The sequence below is a fragment of the Thalia democratica genome, chromosome 3, assembly GCF_965202585.1.
Source record: "Thalia democratica chromosome 3, ktThaDemo2.hap1.1, whole genome shotgun sequence".
NCBI lineage: Eukaryota > Metazoa > Chordata > Thaliacea > Salpida > Salpidae > Thalia > Thalia democratica.
Genome location: NC_139167.1, coordinates 40,729,536 through 40,754,174, shown reverse-complemented (window position 1 = coordinate 40,754,174; position 24,639 = coordinate 40,729,536). Strand labels below are relative to the sequence as shown.

General features: G+C 25.0%; 1 protein-coding gene across 1 annotated transcript; it reads right to left on the bottom strand.

Moving 5' to 3' along the window:
• Window positions 1–1,532: 1,532 nt before the first annotated feature.
• Window positions 1,533–23,271, bottom strand: LOC145832287 (uncharacterized). Its single transcript, XM_082939606.1, has 21 exons — window positions 23,149–23,271; window positions 21,792–22,004; window positions 20,472–20,607; window positions 15,847–16,026; window positions 14,426–14,646; window positions 13,187–13,355; window positions 11,294–11,386; window positions 10,370–10,467; window positions 9,032–9,137; window positions 8,002–8,093; window positions 7,618–7,699; window positions 6,966–7,144; window positions 6,190–6,376; window positions 5,946–6,121; window positions 4,672–4,896; window positions 4,241–4,371; window positions 3,722–3,939; window positions 3,223–3,431; window positions 2,297–2,764; window positions 1,936–2,041; window positions 1,533–1,703 (listed from the first exon to the last, which is right to left on the bottom strand). Exons 1-21 carry the CDS (start codon window positions 23,262–23,264, stop codon window positions 1,596–1,598), a joined length of 3,513 nt encoding a protein of 1,170 aa, XP_082795732.1. The 5' UTR covers window positions 23,265–23,271; the 3' UTR covers window positions 1,533–1,595.
• Window positions 23,272–24,639: the final 1,368 nt, after the last annotated feature.

Here is a 24,639-nt window from a genome sequence, read left to right as displayed (position 1 = left end):
AAAAACAATTTTCAAATACAATTCACTTTTAATCATAATCAGACATACATTAAGAATAACATTCAGGTTCATCATACTAAACGCGTTTACTTTTTAAGCTACATTTAGCAAACAAAAACTTTGAGTAATATTCAAACGATACTTGTTAGACTAAGTTTTATAGAATGTGGAAGAGTATTACTAAACTTCCCTATAAAGGTATTAATAAATTTTTTGAGTACTGAATTTTTACATCTCTTATATCAAAGCTCAACATATGACAAACCTTAAACAGCTACCAGCTTTTAAGATATAGGACTGTTATTCCAATACATGCGACATATTTAACTTACAACTTGCATTTCTATAAATAGCTGTCAAAAAAAGTTTCAAATGTAAGCAGGCTTTGTCATGCATGTATTGGTACAAAAAGAACACAGTTTGATTATCTAACTTAAATCTGTTTCGCTATTTAACTTTTTATCTGTATACGTTTAAAAATGTTGGTTTATCGAGCAGACTTATTCAACTTTTAAAGAAACTTATACTTACCATATAAACTGCTGCATTTTTTTTAGTATGAACAACAGTAAGAACAATTTCACCTGTTTTTGATGGCTAAATGGTTAATCTATTTGATTTTTAAACTCATTTTTTTGATAAGAAGTTTACAATAAAGCTTACGGAGGTGTTAAAAAAATTTAATTTAACTTAGTTTTGACAAAATTAAAGATCTGTTGAGCTAAACTTTTATTATTTTACTAAATTTAAATATATTTGTATGCTAATGTAAAATTTCTGACTTGGTCACGATTTTAAATTAATTAATAATATTTGTTTACGTTTTTTACACGATAATACTAATTAAGTTTTAAGTTAATATTTAGTAAACAATATAAAAACATGATAACATCTTCTTTTACATAAAAACTAAACAAACTTTACAACATTTAAACAAAATTATAAACATTTAGTTACCTGAGAAAACTAAAAACATTGTATGTTAAAAATTTTTCAAATCTTGTTAAAAGCAAAAAACTCCAACACTTTATAAAACAACAATCGTTAATTAACACACTTTTTTATAAGATAGAAGAAAAAATAGTCAACATAACAAATCTAATTTTTTTTTAATTAAAAAGCAGCACTACAAAAGAATAAACTGCAGCAATTTAGAAATTTTTATAATATTACACAGTTTTCCAACAAATATATAAGGCATGGTAAGCTAACAATAATAAACTATTAACTAATAAAACAAATCAGGTTCAAAATACTATAATAAAATTTTAACACATTGGTGTACATATCCTTTAAGATTTTTAGTTGGTTATAAAAAAACTTAATGGTAATGTTTCACCTTACCAAAAGTTAGAAAAAAAATTTGGTTTGGTCATTTTATTACTGTTTAAACAGTACAAAGAAAATGAGGCGTTATTATAAATTAAAAAAAAAAAATTGCATAGGTTAATTACTCTAACTCATTGATAGAAACACCTTATAGTATAAAAAATTAAGAAAAATATATTATAAATAAATTTTCTACACAAAAAAATAATTAGCTAAAAAACTAATTGATTATTTGTTTTATACGTTAAATATATCGAAACAAATGTTCAATTCTGAGGACTAGAACTTAAAACTCGAATTCTAATGATGTCTCTTTTTAACTGTGAGTCTTTTCCTTTTATTGACTTATTTATTTCACTAATTTCAATGCTAATCTGTATAAATATAATGAACTAAAGTTAGTTGTATAAATATGGTAACATAATTTATAAAATTCAAACCTCTTAGTGGAAAAATTATTTAAAAACACTTTTATATACCTTTTATGGTTTAAAAGAAAATACTATTAAAAAACTTCATTAAAACTTCAATTCCATTTTAGTTTGTATTTGTCTCAACAAACAGATATTATAAAAATTAATGCTTCAAAACAGTAAAAATACAAACTTGTTTAATCTCATCATTTACGCTACTTATACTAATGGACTGATTAGGATTATTATTGAGGCCATGAATTAGACGCGTTAAAACTTCCCTTTGTTCTTTCAGTATCCTGAAACACCATAGTGTTAATGCACAGATTTAAAACTGCTTAAGTCTTAAAAAGTCTCAGACAGTTTTTGATATGCATAGTTTATCTAAATAGTTTACAAAAAATTTATTAAAACATTTTTGGCTTTAATTTTGAAAATTAAAACAACACATTAATGAAAACAAGTACTAGAATTATTGTTGAACTATTTTTAACATTACTAAACAGAAAAATTAACAGCTTATCGGCAACACAAAGTAAAACTATTCAACAAACTTCAGTTTCTCCTGCTCGGCTTTTATTTGCTTCATCCTGATGTTTATCTGCTGAAGTTCTTCCTTCACACTATCTCCGCTTGCTCCAGTGGCAACTATATAAGTTTCAGAGGTGCCACCGCGAAAAAACGCGTCTTTGAAACTTTCAAGTGAAACTTCTTTGCCAGCATTTTCTTCAACTGCCGAATCAGCGTGATCGCGACTATCATTTGACACCCCAGGTGGCGAAGAGCGATGCAGCGTGTTTTCGAGATCAACTTTGGGCGTTTGTGGGTCATCGGGGAGCAAGTGGTCGCCGTGGTTGGTGATGCGCGACACAGCACGTTCTTTCGAGCTCGTCAGGTGGTAACTGCAAGACGGAACGAGGTTTTCTCGCTCGATCGAGTCGTTGAGAAATTTGGGGAGTCGCGGCTTCGGTCGACGACTTTTCAGCGGCAAAACCGGAGGTGAAGGGGTGAAGCTGGGACTTCTGGAACATTTTAGCACATTTAGTTATTTTCCAATCATTTTAAGAAACCAAGAACTTTTTTGTTACAATATAAAAAAAAATACTAGTAATAATTAAATAAATAACTTATCATTTAGATCACGGTGATAATACAAAACGAATACTATAGCTTTTTTTCTTAAAAACCAAGAGTTTAAAAGCTCATTATCAAGCATAAGTAAGTTATAGTCATATCTTAATAACTATAATTTTGAACTGTTATACATATAATAAAATAAAGATTAAATACTATTCTAAAAAACTTAATACAGCCAGATCATCAAACACTATAAACAACCATTGAATTTTTTTTCAAACTTTTAAAACATCAATTACATACTTAAAAAAGACTTATACAGTTAGAAGCTTATAAAACTATTTAATTTTATTTACAATAATAAAGCATACTTTAATTTTTATTAATCTTTGACTAAAACAACCTAAAAGTATTCGGAACTAAGTATGGCTGATAAACTTCGCTACTACTTTTTGTGGAAGATGCATTTTCCTTGTTATCTCTTTTGATAAGTGAACACGGCGCCATGACATTACATCGCCTTGCTAACCATGACTGATCCTTACTTTCACGTGTTATCTGCTGCCATTTGCGGCCGTATTTCCAAGCCAAGTGAAAATCGGTGAACAGAACCTTTGGTAGAGTTTAAAGGTAAAAAAAAATTTACAGTAAAACACAACATGTAAAAATGCTCTTTTAAGTCAATTATCTACTTATAAACACTTATAAAACAAATTATATACTCTTAAAAACATTATATTGTATTTAAACATAACTAAATAGTAAAAATATACTGTAATGATAACAATTCAAGTTCATATATTTACTCTACGATGTTTATTGAAAAAATACTTAGGAAAAGTAGTTACAATCAAATCAGACAAAAAAATCAATTACTAAAAAAAATTATACGCAAAACTTGCTTTTTTGAGTGGATAATTTTCATTTTCTTTTAAAGAATTTACAGTGTGGCTATGAAATCTCATCAAAGCTCTAGATCCTACTTTCAATAGCATGTTTCTTCTGTCTTGCATAGCTACATCTAGTCGCAAACTTAATTTCTTTTGCTGTTTTGTGTGTTGTTGCCATGCTCTTAAACACTTTGATTCCAATGTTAATGCCCAATGCCATAAAGCTTTGTCTAAGAGCAGTTATTTCGAATTTTGTTTTATTAAGAGATGCAAAATCTGACTACATTTAAAGATTTTTAATGGAATAAGGATTATAGCTATTATAATGTCGTCATCTATCCTACTTACTCCTTATTAATGTATAACTTAATAGTATTTAATGCATAGTTATAAATACATACTTGAATATAAAACTTTTTAAGATTTTCGGATAATATAGTTGGTTTTGAAGCGTTTATTCATTACATCTAACATAAAAGTGTTTAGAACAACTATCAAGCAATGATTTTTATGCAGAATATAAATACTAACCAAGTTTTAAATTGTCTTGACGTTTATTCTCAAGACTCGCTTTCCAAGCCCCATAACAACTTGTAAGCAATTTATTTGCATGAAAATTATAAGCTTGTTGCGACAATAGTGATTTATTTAATGATTGGTACCTGAGTGTATACAAACGTATTAGTAGATAAATATTAACATTTTTAATTAAAATTTATTGCTACAAAATTAACATATACAGTGAACAGAAACTAAAGTAAAACTTGTACAAAAATCTTTAGTTTTACCATACAAACGGCTAGTTCGTTCTATTTTTTATGTAAAGTCTTTAAATCATTTTGTTTTTTGATAATGATAACTCGAAAGTAGTTATAAACAAGAGAAGAATAATATTCTTGATATAAAAAAATGTAAATGAATTAGTTTGAAGTATATACAAAAGTTAATAAAAAGTTCAATACTTGTTTATCAAAAGAGCGTTGAAAGCTGTAAAAAGCAATTTTTTATCATAGTGCTGGCTGGCAACCATCATTTTAAATCGAGATTGAGCGAACTCTATTCTCCGAAGCCTCCATACTTTGAAACAACGAGCGAGCTTTTTCAATTCTAGATGCTCAGTGACCCTGTTGAGATTGATCATCTGGCTGTTTCTTTTCTCAACTTTTTCATTTGTCCGTTTTTTCCACCTGTATTTTCAAACAAAAAACTGATTTAAAGAAAGTATAATTTTGTGTATATAACTTTCACTGAAGAAAATTCAAACACAAATGAATATTATAAAATTGTACACATGCTTGTTAGAAAAATGAACACTATAAGATTTATAAAATAATTTAAGGTAGTTTATGTTTAAATTATAAAAATAAAAACTACTTTGTTTTATTTTTTTTTTAATTTATCGAATACAAATATAACTTTATATCTTAAAACAACGTAATGTAATTAATTATAAAATTAGTTATACTCATAAAACATATTTCAAACTTAATTTAAAGATAGCATAAGCATTTTAAAGCTTACAATTTTTGTGCTGACCATATGTTGATTTTAAGAAACATAAGCACACAAACCTAAGTGAAACTAAACATTTAGTGTATCTTAATTTTTTGTTTATAGACTCGTAGTAACTTATAAAACATTTTCTCAGTGCTTTAATTGTTTTTATATTTTACTATTGTAATTATAGTTTATTATTTGAACTTATACGTTATAATATTATAAATTTTAATATATAAATTAGTAAAAATGTTTAACTAAATTATTAGTATTAGAACATTGTAAATAAAGACACTTCTTATGATAAGTATTTCTGAAATAATTGCTGCTAGTAAAATAAAAATACATCAATCAAGCATGCATATGCTATCAAACAGTTATTTTAATCCACAAGTATTTAATACAGATTATAAATACTTTTTTATTATTTAAAATTCAGTAAAAAACCTTTTTCAAAACTTTTCAATCTACGAAAAAGGTTTTTAAAAACGTCAGATCTTCAAATGACAACTTAAAGTTTCAACAAGTTTTTATTAACTCTAATCTTAACTTCAAGCTTAAATATAAAAATTATCTAGCATTTTTTTTATTTAAGTTGTACAACATTAACTTTGTTTAAATATATTATACTAGCTTTAAAAGTGCAAAAAAAACAAGTAAAATTAAATTTTGCACTCGAACAAAGATATAATACTTTAAAACACATTATATTCAAAAATACCGTATAATATCTCTATACCTAGCCAAAGTTTTATGTTTCAAACAACTAGAATGATGATGAGCCGCTATTTGGTTTAATTTTCTGGCATTTCTGCGTTCCATTGCACTTCCTTTCCATATCAAAAAAGTATTGTGTTTTGTTTCTTCTAGGATTTTTTTTAGAAAACTTTCACCAAGAATATTTTTGTGTTCGATCTGTAACAGATATTTGAATGAAGTTTCATAGAAACTAGTGGATAGCTTAATTTCTTATTTAAACAAACCTCTTTATGGAAAAGCTTCCAGCTGTATAACACTTTTCGCAAAATACTTTTCTTATAGTGCTTGTTTGCAATATCTACTTTTAATTTTTCATTCTTTTTTTCTTTAATATATAAAGACCAAATTTTCCAAGCTTTAATTTGGACATTAGTTTCAAAATGTTTTTTTGCATGATTGTACATTCTAAAACTGGTTGTTAAAACAGTATTCAAATATTTTTCAATTTTTACTTTTACTAAAAACTAGTATAAATAATTCTAAGTTAAATAGTTAAATATAAATAAGAAAAAATATTTAAGCCACAAAAAACGAACTACAACATTATATAAAATAAATAATCTAAAAGTATAACTTTTTTAGTATTAAACTTATCTACAAACTAAAATTTTTGTAAGTTATTCATACTAATAAAACTTTTAGTAAAACGTTTAACGTAATAAAATAAAGTTTTGTACAACTTTTAGTTACCTAAATTTTTTTTACATTTTTATTAACTAATTCTAATACGTTTTTCATGTAGTTTTAGACAACATAATCATTTCAAAACTCACAAATTAAATTAAAACGTGTCTTACGAACTTTTAAATAAAGCTGAGTACACGAATTTCAACAAAACTTTATGTTTTGTAATTAAGTTAAAACATTTATTCTTTTTACGAAACGATGTACTCCTAGTAATTTAAGATCAACGTAGTACTTTAATTACCTTTTAAAACACAACATTCTACTGTAGATAACTGTAATGTATTTATCAACCGCTCGAAAACCATCAACTTACGCGTCAAGGTTGCTTTTAACATTCTGTTTGAAATTTGACAAAGACCTTTGAAGCAGCAGCCTCCTGTAGAAAACACAAGCGACTGCTTGCTGCTTGCTTTCTCTTAAAACTTCCTTGCTGTTGTTCGCCCACAACTTCCACGTTTTGGTCAAACTTCGCTCTCTGTGCATCAACACTGCCTACAGTAACAACAAAAGTTTATAAAATTTACAACCAGAAAGGTTTATGGAAGTTTGCTGAGTTCAACAAATTTAACAATCTGTTTTTGATATTCTTTCATGGCAATTGAAATAAGCAAAATACATATAAGGCCTGTTTTATTCAGTGACAGTTGGGAAATAAATTGTAGTTTTAAATTTAAGTAATCGAATATAGTTTCAAGATCCTAAAGCCGCTAGTAAATTTTTGTACAGCTGATTCTTTTTTTCAATAAACTAATCCAAAAGTGGAAACATCAAACTCAGCTTTGTAAAAATTACTTGCATATGATGCAATAAGTACTTGAAACGTACTTAAATAGTTTTATTAAAAAAAACTTATACAATAACTCACAAAACTCTATAGTTTTCTTAATTTTACTTTACATTTATTTCATAAAACGAAAGGAAATTACTAAATAACTTTTTTATAATTTTTTTGAAAATCAACAAACCATGCGTTCCATTGTCCTTATATCGTTAACAAGCTCATACTTAGTTACCCAGGTAAAGTAGTATTTCGTCAGCAAAACTTCTCTGTACATAAAACAAGTTTGTAAAATACAGCCGCTAAGAGACGTTAGAGATTAATCATTTATACTTAGATACATAAAATGTATAATTATGCCGTGTTTAAAACTAAACCTAATAGACTAGACTTTAGTTTTATTATTAAGTAAAAAATAGTTATATTCAAAATCAATTACAACTACAAAACTCATATAATTAAAGATATTGTTATAAAATAAGTGAAAAATACAAACAACTATTTATGTAACTTGAATAAACGGCTAAAAATAAGTGTGTATTTTTGAATTCAGATATTATAAAGCACTGACCTTCTAAAACTCTCCGCTAAACATGCTCTTTCTTTCTTATCAATTTTTTTTTGAATTGATTGTTTCAACAAAGAGAAGTATTGTGGCAGCAACTATGATAAAATTTCATTGGTTGAACTATAAAATTCATAAAATAACTAAAGTTATAGTCCAGAATCAGTACTTAACCCTTCCGCTTACATACTAAATCTAGAACTTTAAACAGTTTGAAATAAACTTCTCAAACGATTTCATTTATTTCAAAAAATCTCATACACATATAAAATTTAACATGCACTTGGTTACAATTATTAATATAATATAAAGTGTTTGTAAAGCTGTATAATACCAATAGATGATTTAAGCGTCATTTATACTTCAAACTAAACTCTAAAATAACTTTTAGTAAAATGGTAAGTATTATTAACATTAAAAAAGTTAGTTTATAGCGGTTATTTTAATATAAAATAAACGTTTTGAATCGTAAGAGACAAATAAAAAATTAAATAACCATTATTTCTAAAACTTTAAGACCATTAATTTCCTAAACTTATAAAAACTAAGCACATTAGATAATGGAAGAAAATATTTTTTGCACATTAGATTGCTTAGTATATACTAATTAGAAAAATTTTTTTATAAAAAAAGAATTGTTTTTAGTAGTAAAGATTAATAAAGTGTGTTAGGAATCGAAAAATATACTTACTACAATGTAAGATAGTTATTCAGTTTTACCGCGAAACAGTTTATCAAATAATGTAAATTTAAACTTTTGCAAAACACTAGATTTGACTACTAACTTTATAATTTTAATGAAATAAAATAAATTAACAAGTTTTGAATCGTATTAATATTCAAAAACTCTTAAGGATTTAAACTTATTAACAAATTTTAACTACATATGAACTAATAGTTTTAAATTTTTTCAAATAATTAAAACTATTAATACTAATATTTTTATTAGATTTAGATAAACTTAAACCTTTTGAGCTTTTAAAATTCAAAAGTATAAAAAAAGAACAATTAAAACAATTAAATAACATAAACTAACCTTTTTGTTTAAAAATTTATATGCAGTCTCATTGCTGTGTTTTCTATCTTTTTTCCAAGTATTATACTGATAGAGTTTGAATAAGTACTTTTTTTTCAACTTAAACCTTAATTTTTTTTACACAAATTAGACATCGATAGAGTATGAATTTTATTATATCTACAAACTTCTAATGTTTTTTTATACACCTATTTTTAAACAATGTTTATTGTTAATTTCAAATATACTGAGTTGAATAGCCTAATTGTGTCGCTGCCCTGACATTACAACAATGATCTTTATTTTTGACTTCTTTTTTCTTGGGAACATATAATTATAATTTTAGTGTAATATTTTTGTCAAACACTTATCATCATTTAAGTGAAACAATTATGCTTTTTACAGCATTATTATAGTCTAAAGTAGTGGTCTTCACGGTATTTGCAATCTGTGAACACTAAGCTGGAAAATGTATGCATCCCAAGCTCAAAACTGCCTTTTTCCTGTTCTTCATTTCATCCAGTCTAAGTTTCGAATAAAAAGTGAAGTATTCCTGAAAATATGTTTTGCTCTTCACCACCAACCTCGGAATATCTGATGTAAGCTTCAGAATAAATTTCAAGCACCCCTACATGAGTTTTGTGCACACTGGTGTGCACAGGTTAACACCGTGAAGACCACTAGTCTAACGAGATTTTTTCAAAAAATATCGTTTATGTAAAGTTAAGCAAAATATCATTGTTTTTAGTAATAAAGTTTGTTGAAACTACTTTTAAAGTGTTAAGATTTAAAAAATATTCTCTTATTTTTTATCACATAGTCCTGAAAATTTTTAGGCCATTCTGAACAGACTAGCTAAAGTTTCACGGTTTTTTTACTTGCTTTGTTTAAATAAAACAAAGCCTTAAAAATATTTATAAAAATAAAACTGCTTTCTATTAAAATTTCATTCATTATATGTAAGTTAAGTACTTTAATCACTTTTATTAATGAATATACAAGCAATACCACTATATCTTAAAAAATTTAAAGTTAATCAAAAAAAAAATTATTATTTAATCCATATCAAAAATTCTAAAGTATTTTATTAAACAACAGCTAGTTAATATTTACAAAGAACTACAATACTATATAACTTTTGCTAGAACTACTTTCTTTAGAAAATTTAGGTTTTGATACGACGCTCACATTTACAAGGTTTATATTCAACTTTTAATCGCTTATATTGAAGTTATTGTAAAAATTTACAAAGTGTATCAAAATTTGTTAGCAAAAAACACATTAGCAGCACATTAAATATAAATTTCAATTTCAAAAAGGAAGTAGTGTTTTCTATAAATGGCTATAAAGTAGACTTACTGATAATGTTTTCTTGCTATGTTATTCAGTTCAGACATGTCTGAGTCTTCAACTAATTCTATTGCGTATTGCCATCTTGACCAAGCACTCTTTTTTTGCTAAAAGTAATGAAAATATAAAAAACAAACACACCAACTAATTAAAAAACTACAACTTTTTAAAAATAACTCAAAAAAAGAGCAAAATTCAAGGAGGGTAATTAGTTTAACATTTAAACATAACAGGATTCTAAAAATTATTATTTATAATACTTAACTTTCTTATTATATGCAGATAAAAAGTAAACAATATTGAAACAAAAGTATTGTTTAAAATCGATCAATTATTTATTCTAAATTTTTCCATCCAGAAAATAGGTGTAATGTAGCCGTATTTTACTTTTTTGAAAAAGTAGTTAAAAATTAAGGAAAACTAGAGTCAAAAAAAAGTTTTTTAATATTAGTTAACTTATTACCTTATCCCTAATTACTTTAAAATAATTGTATATAGTTCTTTCTTTATCCCTAACCAAATTTAATAACTACGGTTAAGATATAAGGATACAAGATATAAGATATAACAATAGAGGGTTTGAAAAAAGATTCGTGGATTGAACATAAACTGATCAAACAAAAGTAATAACAAATACAAAGAAAATAAAATTGATCATCATAATATTTTAACAAATATACTTTACTTATGAAGTTATTAAATTTGTTTTTTTTAAGGAGTTAAGATTTTTTCAGTTTGGAATGCTAAAATAAATTAAGACGTGAAAATATTTAATGTAAAATAATCAATAAAAACTTATAAGACGTTAGAATATTTTTATATTAAGAAACATAAAACTATAATTTTTTTGTTTCTTAATGTTTTTTTGAGCTTGTATAGCTCTAAAAGCTATAATACATTTTCATATTTAATGTAATATTCAAAAATACTCACACAGTAAATTCGAAATTGGTCTGCTAATTTCAAGTTTTCTTCCTTTAGTTTTCTATTTGTCGAATAGTTCTGAAGAAAATAAAATACTTTCGCCTGAAATTTTTGTTTTAAATTAGATCAAAATATTTTTTTTTAACATAAAACTAAAAAACAAGCTAGTAAAAAAGAATAAAAGACTTATTTTTTACATTTACCACTACTTTTAAAACAATAACTATAAGAATGTTCAGTTCATATATCTTAGGTTTTATAGTTTATAAAGATAGAATGCTCAAGTACCACTTGAAAATCTTCACGACAAGCAAACTCAACTATAGTAAAAACATATTTATCAAACTGGTTCTTTAGTAATTTTTTAAATTAAATTATTTATCATGTAAATATAAGTTCTACTAACTTAAGATTACTAACTTTTATTTAAAATATTAAACTTAATTAAAATATGTTAACAACTAATAGCTAACAAACAATACTAAATTCTTATAAGAATTATAATACTTTAAAAACAATGCTACTTATAAAAATATTGATGGAATACAGTAAACTAATTTTCAATAGAAATTTTTTAAGCTATATAATGCCAACTAGTTTATACTACAAAATATTCATTTCAATTATTATGAAAAATAGTTTAATTTTAATTCTACAATTTAAAAAAACAAACAAATTGTTTAAATTATTAGGTTTTCTACAAGTTTCACAAAAATAAAAATAAAATAAACGAATCTCAAAAGAGATAGCTTTAAGAACATTTAATGTAAATACGCTTTTCCGCAATAAAAATAACTCAACAGGGATTTCCTAAATAAAAATTTCAAAACTGTTTATCAAAGTATTGATAAATTATTTTTAATAATGATAAAAAACAAACTATAAATTATTAAATGGCTTTATAAACTAAGTCGTCTCGATTTAAGAGAAAGTTTCTTTTGGGATTTTTAAGGGAAAATTTACATTTTAAGACCTTGTCTGTTGTAAGTGTCTCTGTAAGCTTAATTGCTGTTCAAACTAAAAATAAATATAAACTTAAAAGTTTAATACTTTCTAATTCAATTTTTAAAACACATAACTCAAAATAATTTAATAAAATAATCAGAGTACGCTTACTTGCAGCAAAAGCTGATCTTTATTTAAAGTTTCTAAAATAAAAATCCTTATGTAAAAATCTATTAAACTACGCTTAGAAACATTTTTTACTTCTATCCCATCATTTTCGCAGTAACATTTAGTAGTTTTAGAGATAATATATTTTATAAAAACGACAAATTTCAAAAAATTAAGAAGCTTTCAATAAGCATGTACAAGTCACAAAGTTCTAATTTAAATTTGTTTTCGTAATAACTTAAAGCTGAAAGGAGAAAATTTTAACGGTAATTGAACTTTCATTTAAACTAAACAATGGGTTATCAGGGTCTACAGAAAATTACAATTGTTGCTATCAAAACAATATGCTACAACTAACTCCATCAGTTGAACTTTTCTTTTTAGCAAGTAACTTATATGATAAATTGAACGTTCAACAATTTAATGATAAAATATGTTACTTTTCAAATTTATATTTTTTAATAAAAACTTTTTCAAAAACTACATTTGACTTAAGTTACTTTTTTACTTAAAGAAATTTTTTATCCGGAGGAAAGGCAACAAAATATAAAAACTTTATTTCTAGTTAGTTTAAACTATAATACTTAAAACAAGACAAAAATACTACATCTAATAAGTTTAAAACTGATACAAGGCGAAAAAAAAATATTTATAACACTAAACTAAGCTGTAACATCTTAATAGAGTTTTTTTTAATTAGATAGTGTAAACTTACTATTCATTTTTAATTTTATAATTTTAAAAAATGCATAAAATTAGATGTTTTGGTATCAAAAAGATATGACAAACCTTCAATGTTTTTTTATAAAATAAGTTAGCCTCAGCAATTTTTAATATCTTGTCCTCTCTTAATTGAACAAACATTTTCCATTTGTTTAAGAACCTTCTTTTAGTGAAACGCATATTTAGCTGTTTAATAAGATATGTTCGTAGTTCTAAATTTTCTTTTTCTTTTAATCTATAAAGTAAAATAATAAAAGTTTTTTTTATTAGTAACTTTCAAATTTTCTTGTAATGTAAAAGTGTATTTTTTTTTAAGTTTATTTAATAGAAAACTTGAAAAAAAAAAAACTAAAAAAAATATATAAATTAAGACTTGATAAATTTTATTTAGCTCTAAGCAAAATGCAATAACTTTTTTGACTTTGTAAATAAATAAAAAAATACATTTAAGTAGTTTTTATTATACACATATCTATCACCCCCTAGGGGCCATAAGCAATGAAGAGGCCACAGATAGGCAATTAGGTCATAATTTGAAACTTACACAAGATATTCTGGAATTGATGAAGAAGAGCAAAAAACAAGGTCTTAGGCGTTTTTAATGGTAGTTTTTTCTTTAATCTAGTTGGAGGGGTCATAGCTTTTATAATTTCTCTAAAGGGGGCCTTTCGAAAAAAAGTTTGGGAAACGTAAAGTTTCTTTTGACCAATAGTTGCTGTTTTTGCTTTAATTTTTAGCTGTACAACTACAGATAAATATATATTGTATTTAAAACTATTTTAATCGTATTAATATCAGACTTTTGATAGATAAAGCATAACTTTTTGAAACTATAAACAATTTTCCAGTTATATATTATATAATTTGAATAAGCAAACGTTAGTAAAAAAAAAAAAAAATCAAAACCCTAAAAATTTTACCCGTAAATATAGCCTATGAAGATTTATAATTTTAAACTTAAAGAACACTTCATAAGTTAGAAAATATTTTTTTATAAATCATTTTCTAATACTGCTTCAAAATTAGTTTTAGTCATAAACAAAAACAATTCATAATGTTTAATTTTATATATCATTGGTATCCATAACTATACTATTTTAGTTAGTAATACTTTTATTTTTAAGTATCATGAGAAAAATGTTATATTATAAAACTAACTAACATAATAGTTTATTGACTATAACATTTTATTTAAGATTTTTCCTACCATATAAAATGTTTAGATTACTAAATCAGCACCAAAAACAATAAAATTCTTTAATACTGCGAAAATAAGTACAGTAAATAGATAACATAGAAACTTACTTAATCTTCCAGAGCTTAAAACACTTGGTGCGCAGGTGACTGCTTAGAAAACTGTCAGCAATGCCTTTTAATTCCAGTTTTTGTCTTTTAAAATAAAGATAACGAAACCAAGCCATCAAAGCACGGCGAACAGTGGAGTTATAATCGTGTTGCTCAGCTACTTTCAATGCATTTTTAGCTAGCATTCGTTGAGAAGTTGCGTAGCACCATTTGTCCCAAACCTTTTTTCAATAAATTATTTTTGAAAATAGTTTAATTGACAAGGTTGTAAATTATAGACTTTTTGTTCATTTTAAAATTACTCTTATAGCTCAAGATATTTTTTTCAGAACACCTTCTATAAATTACTTGAGTATGTAGCTATGCACAATATCATGTATCAAATAAATTTTTAGTGCTCAGCACGCAGGTATTATAACTAATAAAAGTTAACCCGTATAGTTAAGAATACTTTTTTTTTCAAAACCTGTTCTAGTTTATATCAATTAAGTTCTTACATTCTTCAGCAACATAAATATTCCCCAACATAAATACATAAATACAAACCATCATAAGATTCCTAATATTTTAACCATAAATTACTTGTATACTAATTAATACATTGTGAAAAGAATATATTACTCAGTGATATAAAAAGCACAGCTTTTGAAAAGTTTTGAAACCACTTTACTATAAAACTTTTGAAAATATAAAAATTCAAACAAAAATGTATTTCAAACTATATTTTTTAAGGGTATTTAATTCGTGGGTAGGTGTCAGAAAAGCACCGCGTCACTTTAGCACTGAGAGTTGCAAGATGCTTGCATGTAGAAAAAAGAGGAACTTAAAATCTTTATGTATTGTGATGTTCAAAGTTATATGTATTTAAAAATTAAGTTAGTAAGTTTTTAAACTTTATATATCTCACCTTGTACTTAAAATTTACGCTTAAAGTTTAATCTTAATAAAATTCATTTAAGCCTTTTAAAAAAGCTTTAAGAATCCTAGAGCTTGTATATATTGCTAGCTTTATAAAAACAGTTTTATGTCGAAAACTTTAAAGTAAAAGTATCAAAATATTTTTATTTAAAATTATATAGTAAAATAGATTAATAATTTTGTAATTTTACTTTTGTTATAGTTTTGATTAAAGCATAAACTATTAACTTATTTAAAGCTTGTTAATTTTTAGTTTACATGTTGCATTCCGTCTAAAATTTTTAAATGTAATAGTACAAATGTTATTTAAACATAGAAAAATAATTTCAAAATAATTGTTTGCTAGAATGTCACTCCGTGCTAAAGTGTCACTTTGTGCTAAAGTGACGCCGTGTGCTTTTCTAACCCGTTCCTGTTATAAATGGTGATTTAAATATTTAAATTTTCTAAAACTTGTAGTATAAAAACCGAAACACTGATTTATTGAGAACTTTAAAACTCACTGAAAAGTAAAGATTATTTTCTCTGAACTTAAGTGCAGCGTACTCTTTTTCCTTTAAACTTTGTTGATGCTGTATGGCGCATTTCCATGTGTTCCATACATGCTCTTTTCTTTTTAAAGCTGCATGTTGGTATCCTTTTTCATACAACTTGTTTTTTATTTGTTTGATTTTGATGTAGACCTTTAAAAAAAGATATCCGTTAGAAGAAAAAATGTAAAAGATACAATTGAATATTTTTAAACAATTTTTATTAAGAAAATAATATATAGATTTAGTTACATTGGTAGAAGCTTATTTTCTGTAGAATAATTGGACTGTAGTTCATTTTATGAAAAAAAAATGTTTATACTAGAACTAGATATTATATTTATGTACCATTTGCAACTAATTATGTAGAGGTTATTCATTTTATTTTTTTATTTTATAACACGAACGTTTTCAAAACTACAGTATCAATTTGATTGAGGAAGAACGGCCTACGTTAAATACGCAAATAGCATTAAATGGAAAAGCAAAACTATTAACAATTTATTACTTAACAAATCTTTATTAAAGTTTTTCTTGCTAAACTCTAAAACTTGTATATATTAAATTTGTTAGTATGTCATAACTTAAATTTATTTTTTAAACTGTTTTACCAAACAAATATTTTCAAATTCATTTAACATTTATCATTTGAAAATGGAACTCAGTGTACTTTTAAAAACGTTCGTGTAATTAAATTAAAATTAAAATGAGTAACCTACATACTTAGTTGCAAATGGTACATAAACACGTTTAAAAACTTTTCTATAATGGATATAGATTTCGCCAGCAATCCCAAAACAAGATTAATAAATCCTAGCTATTCAGACATAGGTCAAATTAGCAAAGGTATAATTGACAGAATCAACAATGTATTAAGAAAATCAACCAAATACCTACAGTGGCGAAGTTCCCAAGAAGTCTTAAACTGGTACAAAAAACTAAAAAAACACAAATACAAGTTCATGAAGTTTGACATTGTGGAGTTTTACCCATCTATATCAGAAAAGCTATTAAGTAAAGCCTTAGCTTTTGCAAATGAAAGTACAAAAGTAAGCGAACAAGAAATTAAGATCATCTTAAACGCATCTAAATCTGTATTACATAACAAAGAAGAAGTATGGGTAAAAAGAAAGAGTAACACAGAAGAGAATGAACTTTTCGACATCACCATGGGAGGTAAGCATGGAGCGGAAATATGCGAACTAGTAGGTCTCTATATACTACATAAACTCAGGTATGCGCTCCCAAACCTAACAACAGGATTGTACCGCGACGATGGCTTAATGGTCATAGAAAAAAACAAAAGTAATGTTGATATAGAGAAAATTAAAAAATCCATGCACAACATATCAAAAGAAATGGGAATAAAGTTAGATATTGAAAATCCTTCACGTAAAATTAACTATCTAGACTTAAGCTTCAATCTATACAACCACACATTCCAACCATATAGAAAAGAAAACAGCAAAAATATATATATTAATTCAAAGTCCAACCACCCTCCAGCAATACTGAAACAAATCCCAAAAATGATAGAAGAAAGACTTTCCAAAAATTCTAGCAATGAAAATCTATTCAATGAAATAAGTAAAGATTACAATGACGCAATAAAGTTAAGTGGCTATAATTACAAAATAAAGTTCAAAGATGAAGATGATGAAAAGAAACAGCCTAGAAAAAGAAAAAGAAAAATAATATGGTTTAATCCACCATACTGCAAATCAATAAAAACAAACATTGGCAAGAAATTTCTCCAAATAATAAACAAATACTTCGGAGTAGACAGTAAATTCAAAAAATACTTGAATAAGAACAACATCAAATTAAGTTACAGCTGTTTGCCAAACATTGAGACAATCATAAAGAATCATAACAAGAAGCTCACAAACTGCAACAAGAATGATGAAGATGAAACATGTAACTGCAGAAACAAAGAGAAATGTCCTTTGAAAGGCGGTAACTGTAGAGCAAAAAATGTCATATACCAAGCCACAGTAAAAACTGACAATGCAACTAAATCATATATTGGCCTAAGCGCCAACCAATTTAAAAAAAGAGTGGCAACCCACAGAACGACAATAAATAGCAAACCAGAAGATAAAAATTATATTCAATACAAACAAGCAACTGAGCTATCAAAATACATCCACACATTGAAGAACGAAAATAAGAATTATGAATTGACTTGGACAATACTGGAAAAAGAATATGAATCAAGACCGAGAATCGAGACGTGCAGGTTGTGCTTGAAAGAAGCATTAAAGATCCTACAAGCAGATAAGAACTGTATTAACAAAAGATCAGAAGTAATGAGCTCTTGCAGGCACAGAAACAAATTTTTATTATTCTATTGGAATGAGTCTAAAACCTAATAATTTAAATATTTTTAGCATTTTAATCATCCGTTAGTTTTTTCAGAATTTTGTTAAGAATTTGTTGTGTTTCCGTTTATATTACTGCATTTAGTTTTTTAATTTCTTTTATTTTTATTTATTAATTAATACCAATATTTAGTTCACCTAATTATGCATTTTTCATTAAAATTTGAATAGTTAATGTTTATTTATTTTTTACGCATCAATGAGTTCAGATTCACATTACTGCCAATGTCTAAATGTTATTTACTGTTTTGAAATTATTTGAAAAGGTCGGCTAAGGCCCACCGAAACCGGTAATAAACCAAAGCAGTGCTTAAACATTTGTTTTTATTATATAATGGGTATTATAAATTTATTAAACGTAACCCCTTATACTAAAGACTTTAGTCTAAATGCTAAAAATTATATACACCTTCAATAAAATATTTTTTTTTAAATAAAAGTTTTTATAAAAGGTAAAAACTAAAAGCAGAAAAACACTTTATCAAAAATCCGTCTTCTTATACAGTATATTACGTCTTATTATACGACCTTCTTCAGTTATCAATACTAGTTGCTTATGGACTAAGATTTTTTTTTTGAGTTCATAAAACTTTAGTATTTTTACTAAAAAACTGCATTTCTATTGATTAATAAATAAAGTATTTGTACTTAAGATCTCAAACTTAATAAAACTAGTAAGAAGTAGTTTTTTAAAGTGTATTTAAATTTAAGTGAAAATTTATATTCAATAAATACATGAGTATAAACAACAAACTTAACATACATCAAATACTAATTCTAACTTTTAACACCTATAAATGGAAATTTATGCAAAAAAAAATTATAAAAGAAAGAAACTGTTTCTAGAGTTTCAAAAATTACATTCTTGTTAAAAAATCCTACATAAAAGAAAAACTTTTATAAATCTTATTTTCAAAAATAACAGGGTTGCCACTCGTTTTTTCAACATTTTTTTCAGGTTTTCTAAATATCTTCCAGGTTTTTAAAAGTACACATTTTAGGGTCTAATTTTAGTTTTAAGCTAATTTCTGTATAAGAAACTGTGTTAAATAGTATAAAAACATTTAAAAGATATTGTAAAGTTACTTTAAATGTGTTTTTTAAATTAAAAATTTTTTGATGATGACAAAAAAATCTTATTTATAAGATAGATTTTTTGTGTCTAATAGAAATTTTACTATTAAAAATGTTAAAATTATTAAAAATTCCAGGTTTTTCCAGGTTTTTTGATCAAAATTCTGGGTTTTTCCAGGTATTTTTGGCCTAAATTGTCGAATTCCAGGTTTTTCCAGATTTCCAGGTAAAGTAGCAACCCTGAAATAACCAACAAATCTGATCCCATTAAGTTTAAAAACTTATAAACTGCTTTTAGAACCATTTTAAATTTGAATTTACGAACATTTCAAATTACAAAAAAGAAATAAAACACCAAAAAATTCATTTTCGAATATATAATTTGTATAAACTACAAATAATATACAATTGTTTAGTTGTTTTCATTTTATCATGTATTAATATTATTTTAGGACTGAATTAATATTATAAATATGAGTTTATTGTTTTAACTTTGATACTACATTTTTCGTTTACGCAAATATCAATTTTCATAATTCTAAAAATATAATGTTGAGTTTAAAAGAGATTACTTCACTAAAAATTAAAACTAACATTTATTTTTAATTGTATATTCAAAATATTACTGTAAATAAAGCTAAATTGTACTTGAAATTTTATGCTCAAAACTCCATTTATAAAGCCTTAAATTTAATAAAACTTATTTCAGCAACAAACATAGTTTTTTTTTGTTAGTTGTTATAAGTTATTATGCAAGTTATTTATGATTCTAAACTACAAAAAAATTTAATAAACAAATATTTTGCTCTCAAGTATTCGCGTTTTTAAGAAACTTCTAAAATAATTTAAACCTAAAAGAAATTTAAGTTTGCAGGTTTTCTAAGAATAGTTTATAATAGTACAAACTAGACATTTCAAAATCTTACATAAAATGTATTTATTTTTAGATGTTTTAAATTAAAAGCTGACAATTAGGAAAATATAGTACTTATAGACTAACAGATAAACTAACTTCAGTAAAGGAAAACATATATATAGCATAAACATTTAGTTTTCGTAAATATCTTAAATCTATACTTAAAAATATAAAACAAAAATTAGTTGTTAAGTTTAATCTTAATAAAAAACTAAAAATTAACAAACTTTCCATTGTTTTATATACTTCACATACAAAGTCTTTGCATAAACTTGGTCTGCTTTGTTTTTAACTATTCGTTTCTGATGCCTTTTTAAATTATAACAATTCCACTGTTTCCAAAATCGAAGCATCAAATGAAAACTAAACAAATAAGCTATATGTTATAAATGTTCTTAATAAAGTAATAAAAAACAACTCAAGAATTTGTAACAAAAAATTAATGTAAGTTGAAAGATATAACTAAAAATAGTTAAAAAATCATAAACAACTAATGTATTGTAGAAATATCATTTATACTTTTTATGAAAAAAAAATTAATTAACCAAATAAAAGTAAAGTAATGGCTGCTAAAAATTATTTAATACGTAAAAATACTATATTTTACAACCGTATAAACTTCAAAGTATATAAAATAGTGTTAAAAAACTAGGTTTTTTTATTATAAACTATGCAATAGTTTATTAAAGAAACTTAAACAGTCTTATGTTGATCAAGAAAGAACAAAAAATTTTATTAAGTATAGTACATTTAAAATATGTACAATAATAAAAGGTATAGCAAAATGGTGCATATGATAAAGTTAATTAACTTTTTTTTTTGTGTTAAATCTAATATATAAGTTAAAAATATTGTCATATAATGTATAAATCAACTAAATAACCATAAACTCTACTTGTTGCATAAAATTATCTTTTTAAACAATCAACAAATAAAACTTATGATTTTATTTAGCTAAGTTGATTTTTTTTGATGAAAATTATTATTTAACATAGATGGAACCTCACTCAAACGAATTCAACACTCATGAATTTTGATACCACTTTCTATTATACAATATATAAGAAACTACTTATTTATCAACTAATAACACAAAAAACATAAAAGTACAAAACTATCATCAGTATAAATTAAATATTTTTGTTTTATATTTTTCAGTTATAGCATGGAGTTTTTGTTACATAAAAACTTGTAGTGAATTTTCGTAATGTATTTATATAAAATGAACTTACTAATGAAAAAACAAACATGTGGTCATAAAGTAGATCTTGTTTAATATTTAATCATAAAACTGCTTTTAGCAGGTATAATGACAGAAAACAAAATATAAGATTAATTATAGCCTTACAACTACAAGAATTTTTTAAAGGTTGTTGTTAATACGATCATTATACTAAGAAAATTCAAAGTTATATCAATTACTAATATTTTTATAAATTGAAACTTGGTGCTTTATTTAAATAATTCATTATACATAGACTATATTAGGATTTTAGCATAAAAAAATATTCTTAATGCATATTTCAGTATATATAATATAAACTCACTTGTAATGCACTTGTGCTTGGGTTTTAAACTTTAATTCGAATTGATTATGCCACCATTTTTGCTTCAAAGTTAAAAAATGTCTCTTTAGTAACTGCCTCTTATAAAAATTTTCAGATTCAAAAATAGTTAATTTTCCTAAAACTTTTGATTTCCAGATGTAGAAAAACTTTCTTGCACGATAACGAATTCTTATCTCTTTTAAACGTCCACCTCTGTAATAAAAATATAACTTATAGTGTTATTTATAAGTAAACAATATTCTCTAAAGTTTCTAAGAAAAAAGTTAAATGACAGCTACAACAACTTATTATTTTAAACTTTTTATTTAAGGTTCCAATTAAAAATATTAAAAAAATATTTCTCAATGTCCTTGATTGACTTTAGATAAAAGTTAACAAAAACAATAAAAAAAAAAACATTAAAGAAACTTGAACATTTTTTAAACAAAAAACCTTTTCAGGTAATAAAAAATAACTTTATTGTAAATAAATTCTAAAATAGTTGTTTTTCAAACTTTGTTTCACACTATTGAAAGATTTCTACAGGAAAATATGTAATGTATAAGTCAATTAGTATTTTCTAAAAATTTACATAAAACTTATTTAGAAAACTTTATTTCTAGTCTGCTATTGCATTTCATAAATGGTTAAAATAAAACAATTATCTATTTTATTTGTTGCTAAATTATATTTCTTTACTTATTAGTCGTAATTTAATTTAAGATAATTTTATTAATTAGTATAAGAAAAGAAAACAATACTTGATGATTTTAACATTGAAATTCAAGTTGTGACATTTCAAATTCTCGTATTTTAGAGGTATTGTGAATTATTGGTTTTACTATTTTTATTACTAATATATCTTTTATTAGTTGGACCTCTTTGTACATTTTTTAAATTCTAAGTTATTATTTGAGTATTGCTCCTTTTTTTTAAGAATTTGAATTGTTAGAATTTTAAATTGACTTATAAATGATATAAAAACTATTATTTTTAGAAATTATCATTTGCTAGAGTTTCTAATCGAATTTGGTAGCCTTAAAACTTTAAAAAGTTTAAAGAGTGAAAATTTGAACATTATATCAAAGAAAAAAAAACAAATAAACTGATTTAAAAAAATATTAAATAAACATTCACCAAGTTCTAGTTGGTTCAATTTAAAATAGCTTATTTTCTTGGTCTTTTACCACATAAAAAACTTTATAGCCTTTTAGGTAAGTTTTTTTTATATCTACAGTATTTTAACTAAACTAATTAGTTTCTTTATAGCAAAAACAAAATCAGCTAATTTCCTATTATAACTGTAATCTAAAAAAATTTAAAAACTATAGATTACTTTACAAATACACTTCAATACCTGTTCCACGTATATCCTGCAGGTCTAACAACAAGTTTTTTCTGTATTTTTGGTTTTTTTAAATAAATAGGTGGAGCTACTGAGTTTGTTCTGCTTTTGGATTGTTTTATTTTCATTTTGGTATTTTTCATCTCTTTTTTGACTTTTGATATTCTTTCATCTTCTTTTTTGGTTTTAAAACTGTTCATTTAATCTAACAAATCTAAATAAACATGATGGTATTTTAACATAAAAATGTAAATGTTTAAGTACATTAAAACTAAACTTGAAAAGGTTAGTTAAGTTCAATTTATAGTGAAAGTTTTAAAAAATTCTAAATTAACACATTAGTTAGTTAGTTGACCTTAGTTGTGAGTGTTCACATTTTATTTATTTCTCCAATACTCATTTTGTTAACACCCTTGTTTCAGAAAATTTAAAAAAATCATTGCCTTTACTCATTGCCCAGGATATCTAGTATAAGTTTCAAATCTCTAGTAAAACTTACTATAACCGTTTTTTGCCTTTAAATATAAACCCCAGAATACCTAGTGTAAGTTTCAAATTTATCCTGAATTTTACTTAAGTACCCCCTTATGGCCCTTTATTAGTATTGCCCCCTGCAGGTTATTGTCTTCTGACTTTCTAAGATGGTCCTTTAGGGGTCCATATGGACCTTTTTAAAAATTCTGGCCTTTTAATATTTTCTGACTGATTAATTCAGTGGTTTTCTGCCTGATCTAAAACTAAGCTTTTGTACAAACATTTTATGTGCACTTTAAACTATAAAAATTTAAATTATAATACACTTTTTTTTATGGTTAGAGTGTCTATACAAACAATTTTTTCAACTCATTTCTGGAGTTTTTTTTAGTTGCTACATATATCTTATTGCTCGGAACAGGCACTGACACCCAGGCTGCTATCCTAGATTCAGACACCCTTCCAACAAGCTCAACAAGCTGCAGTGCATCGTCATACCGTCCACCATTACATGCTTCCTAGTAACTAGATTACAGGCACCTGTCAAAGCACCCTCTCAAATTATGTTGTTTTTAATTATTTTTAATAATAGATAAACACAAAAAATAGCATTTTTCATTCATAATTTTATCTTATTAAACTTATTTTGTGCAGATAGGCAACTTCTATGAACACTAGTGGTACACAGGTAAATGCAGTTAGAACCACTAATTAATTAAAATCAGTACTTAGTTATTATCTTAATTTTATCCAGTTTAAATTTATGCAGTTTTAGCATTATATGTTCATTGGTGTGCTGTTAGAGTCTAAACTGGGTTTTTTATACTAGTATTACAAAGTTGGGTCGGCTGCAGTAGTAAAGTTTTGGAATTTTTCAATTAAACTGAGATGTAGATGAAGTAATACGTAATTACATCTAAACTGAACTCCTAACCTTAACATATTTTACCAAAAATCTAAATATTTACCCTTAACCTACCTTACACAGACATATAACAATAAAACAAAAAAAATTATTAGCTAAAACTT

Excerpts from the sequence above, each read along its gene's own strand:
- LOC145832287 (XM_082939606.1), bottom strand. The coding sequence starts at position 23,264 with ATGAAAATAAAACAATCCAAAAGCAGAACAAACTCAGTAGCTCCACCT. Across the intron at positions 13,356-14,425 it reads TTTAAGCTCTGGAAGATTAA|ATTAAAAGAAAAAGAAAATT; the intron begins GTAAGTTTCTAT and ends TTTACTTTATAG. Across the intron at positions 2,042-2,296 it reads GCCGAGCAGGAGAAACTGAA|GATACTGAAAGAACAAAGGG; the intron begins GTTTGTTGAATA and ends ATGGTGTTTCAG.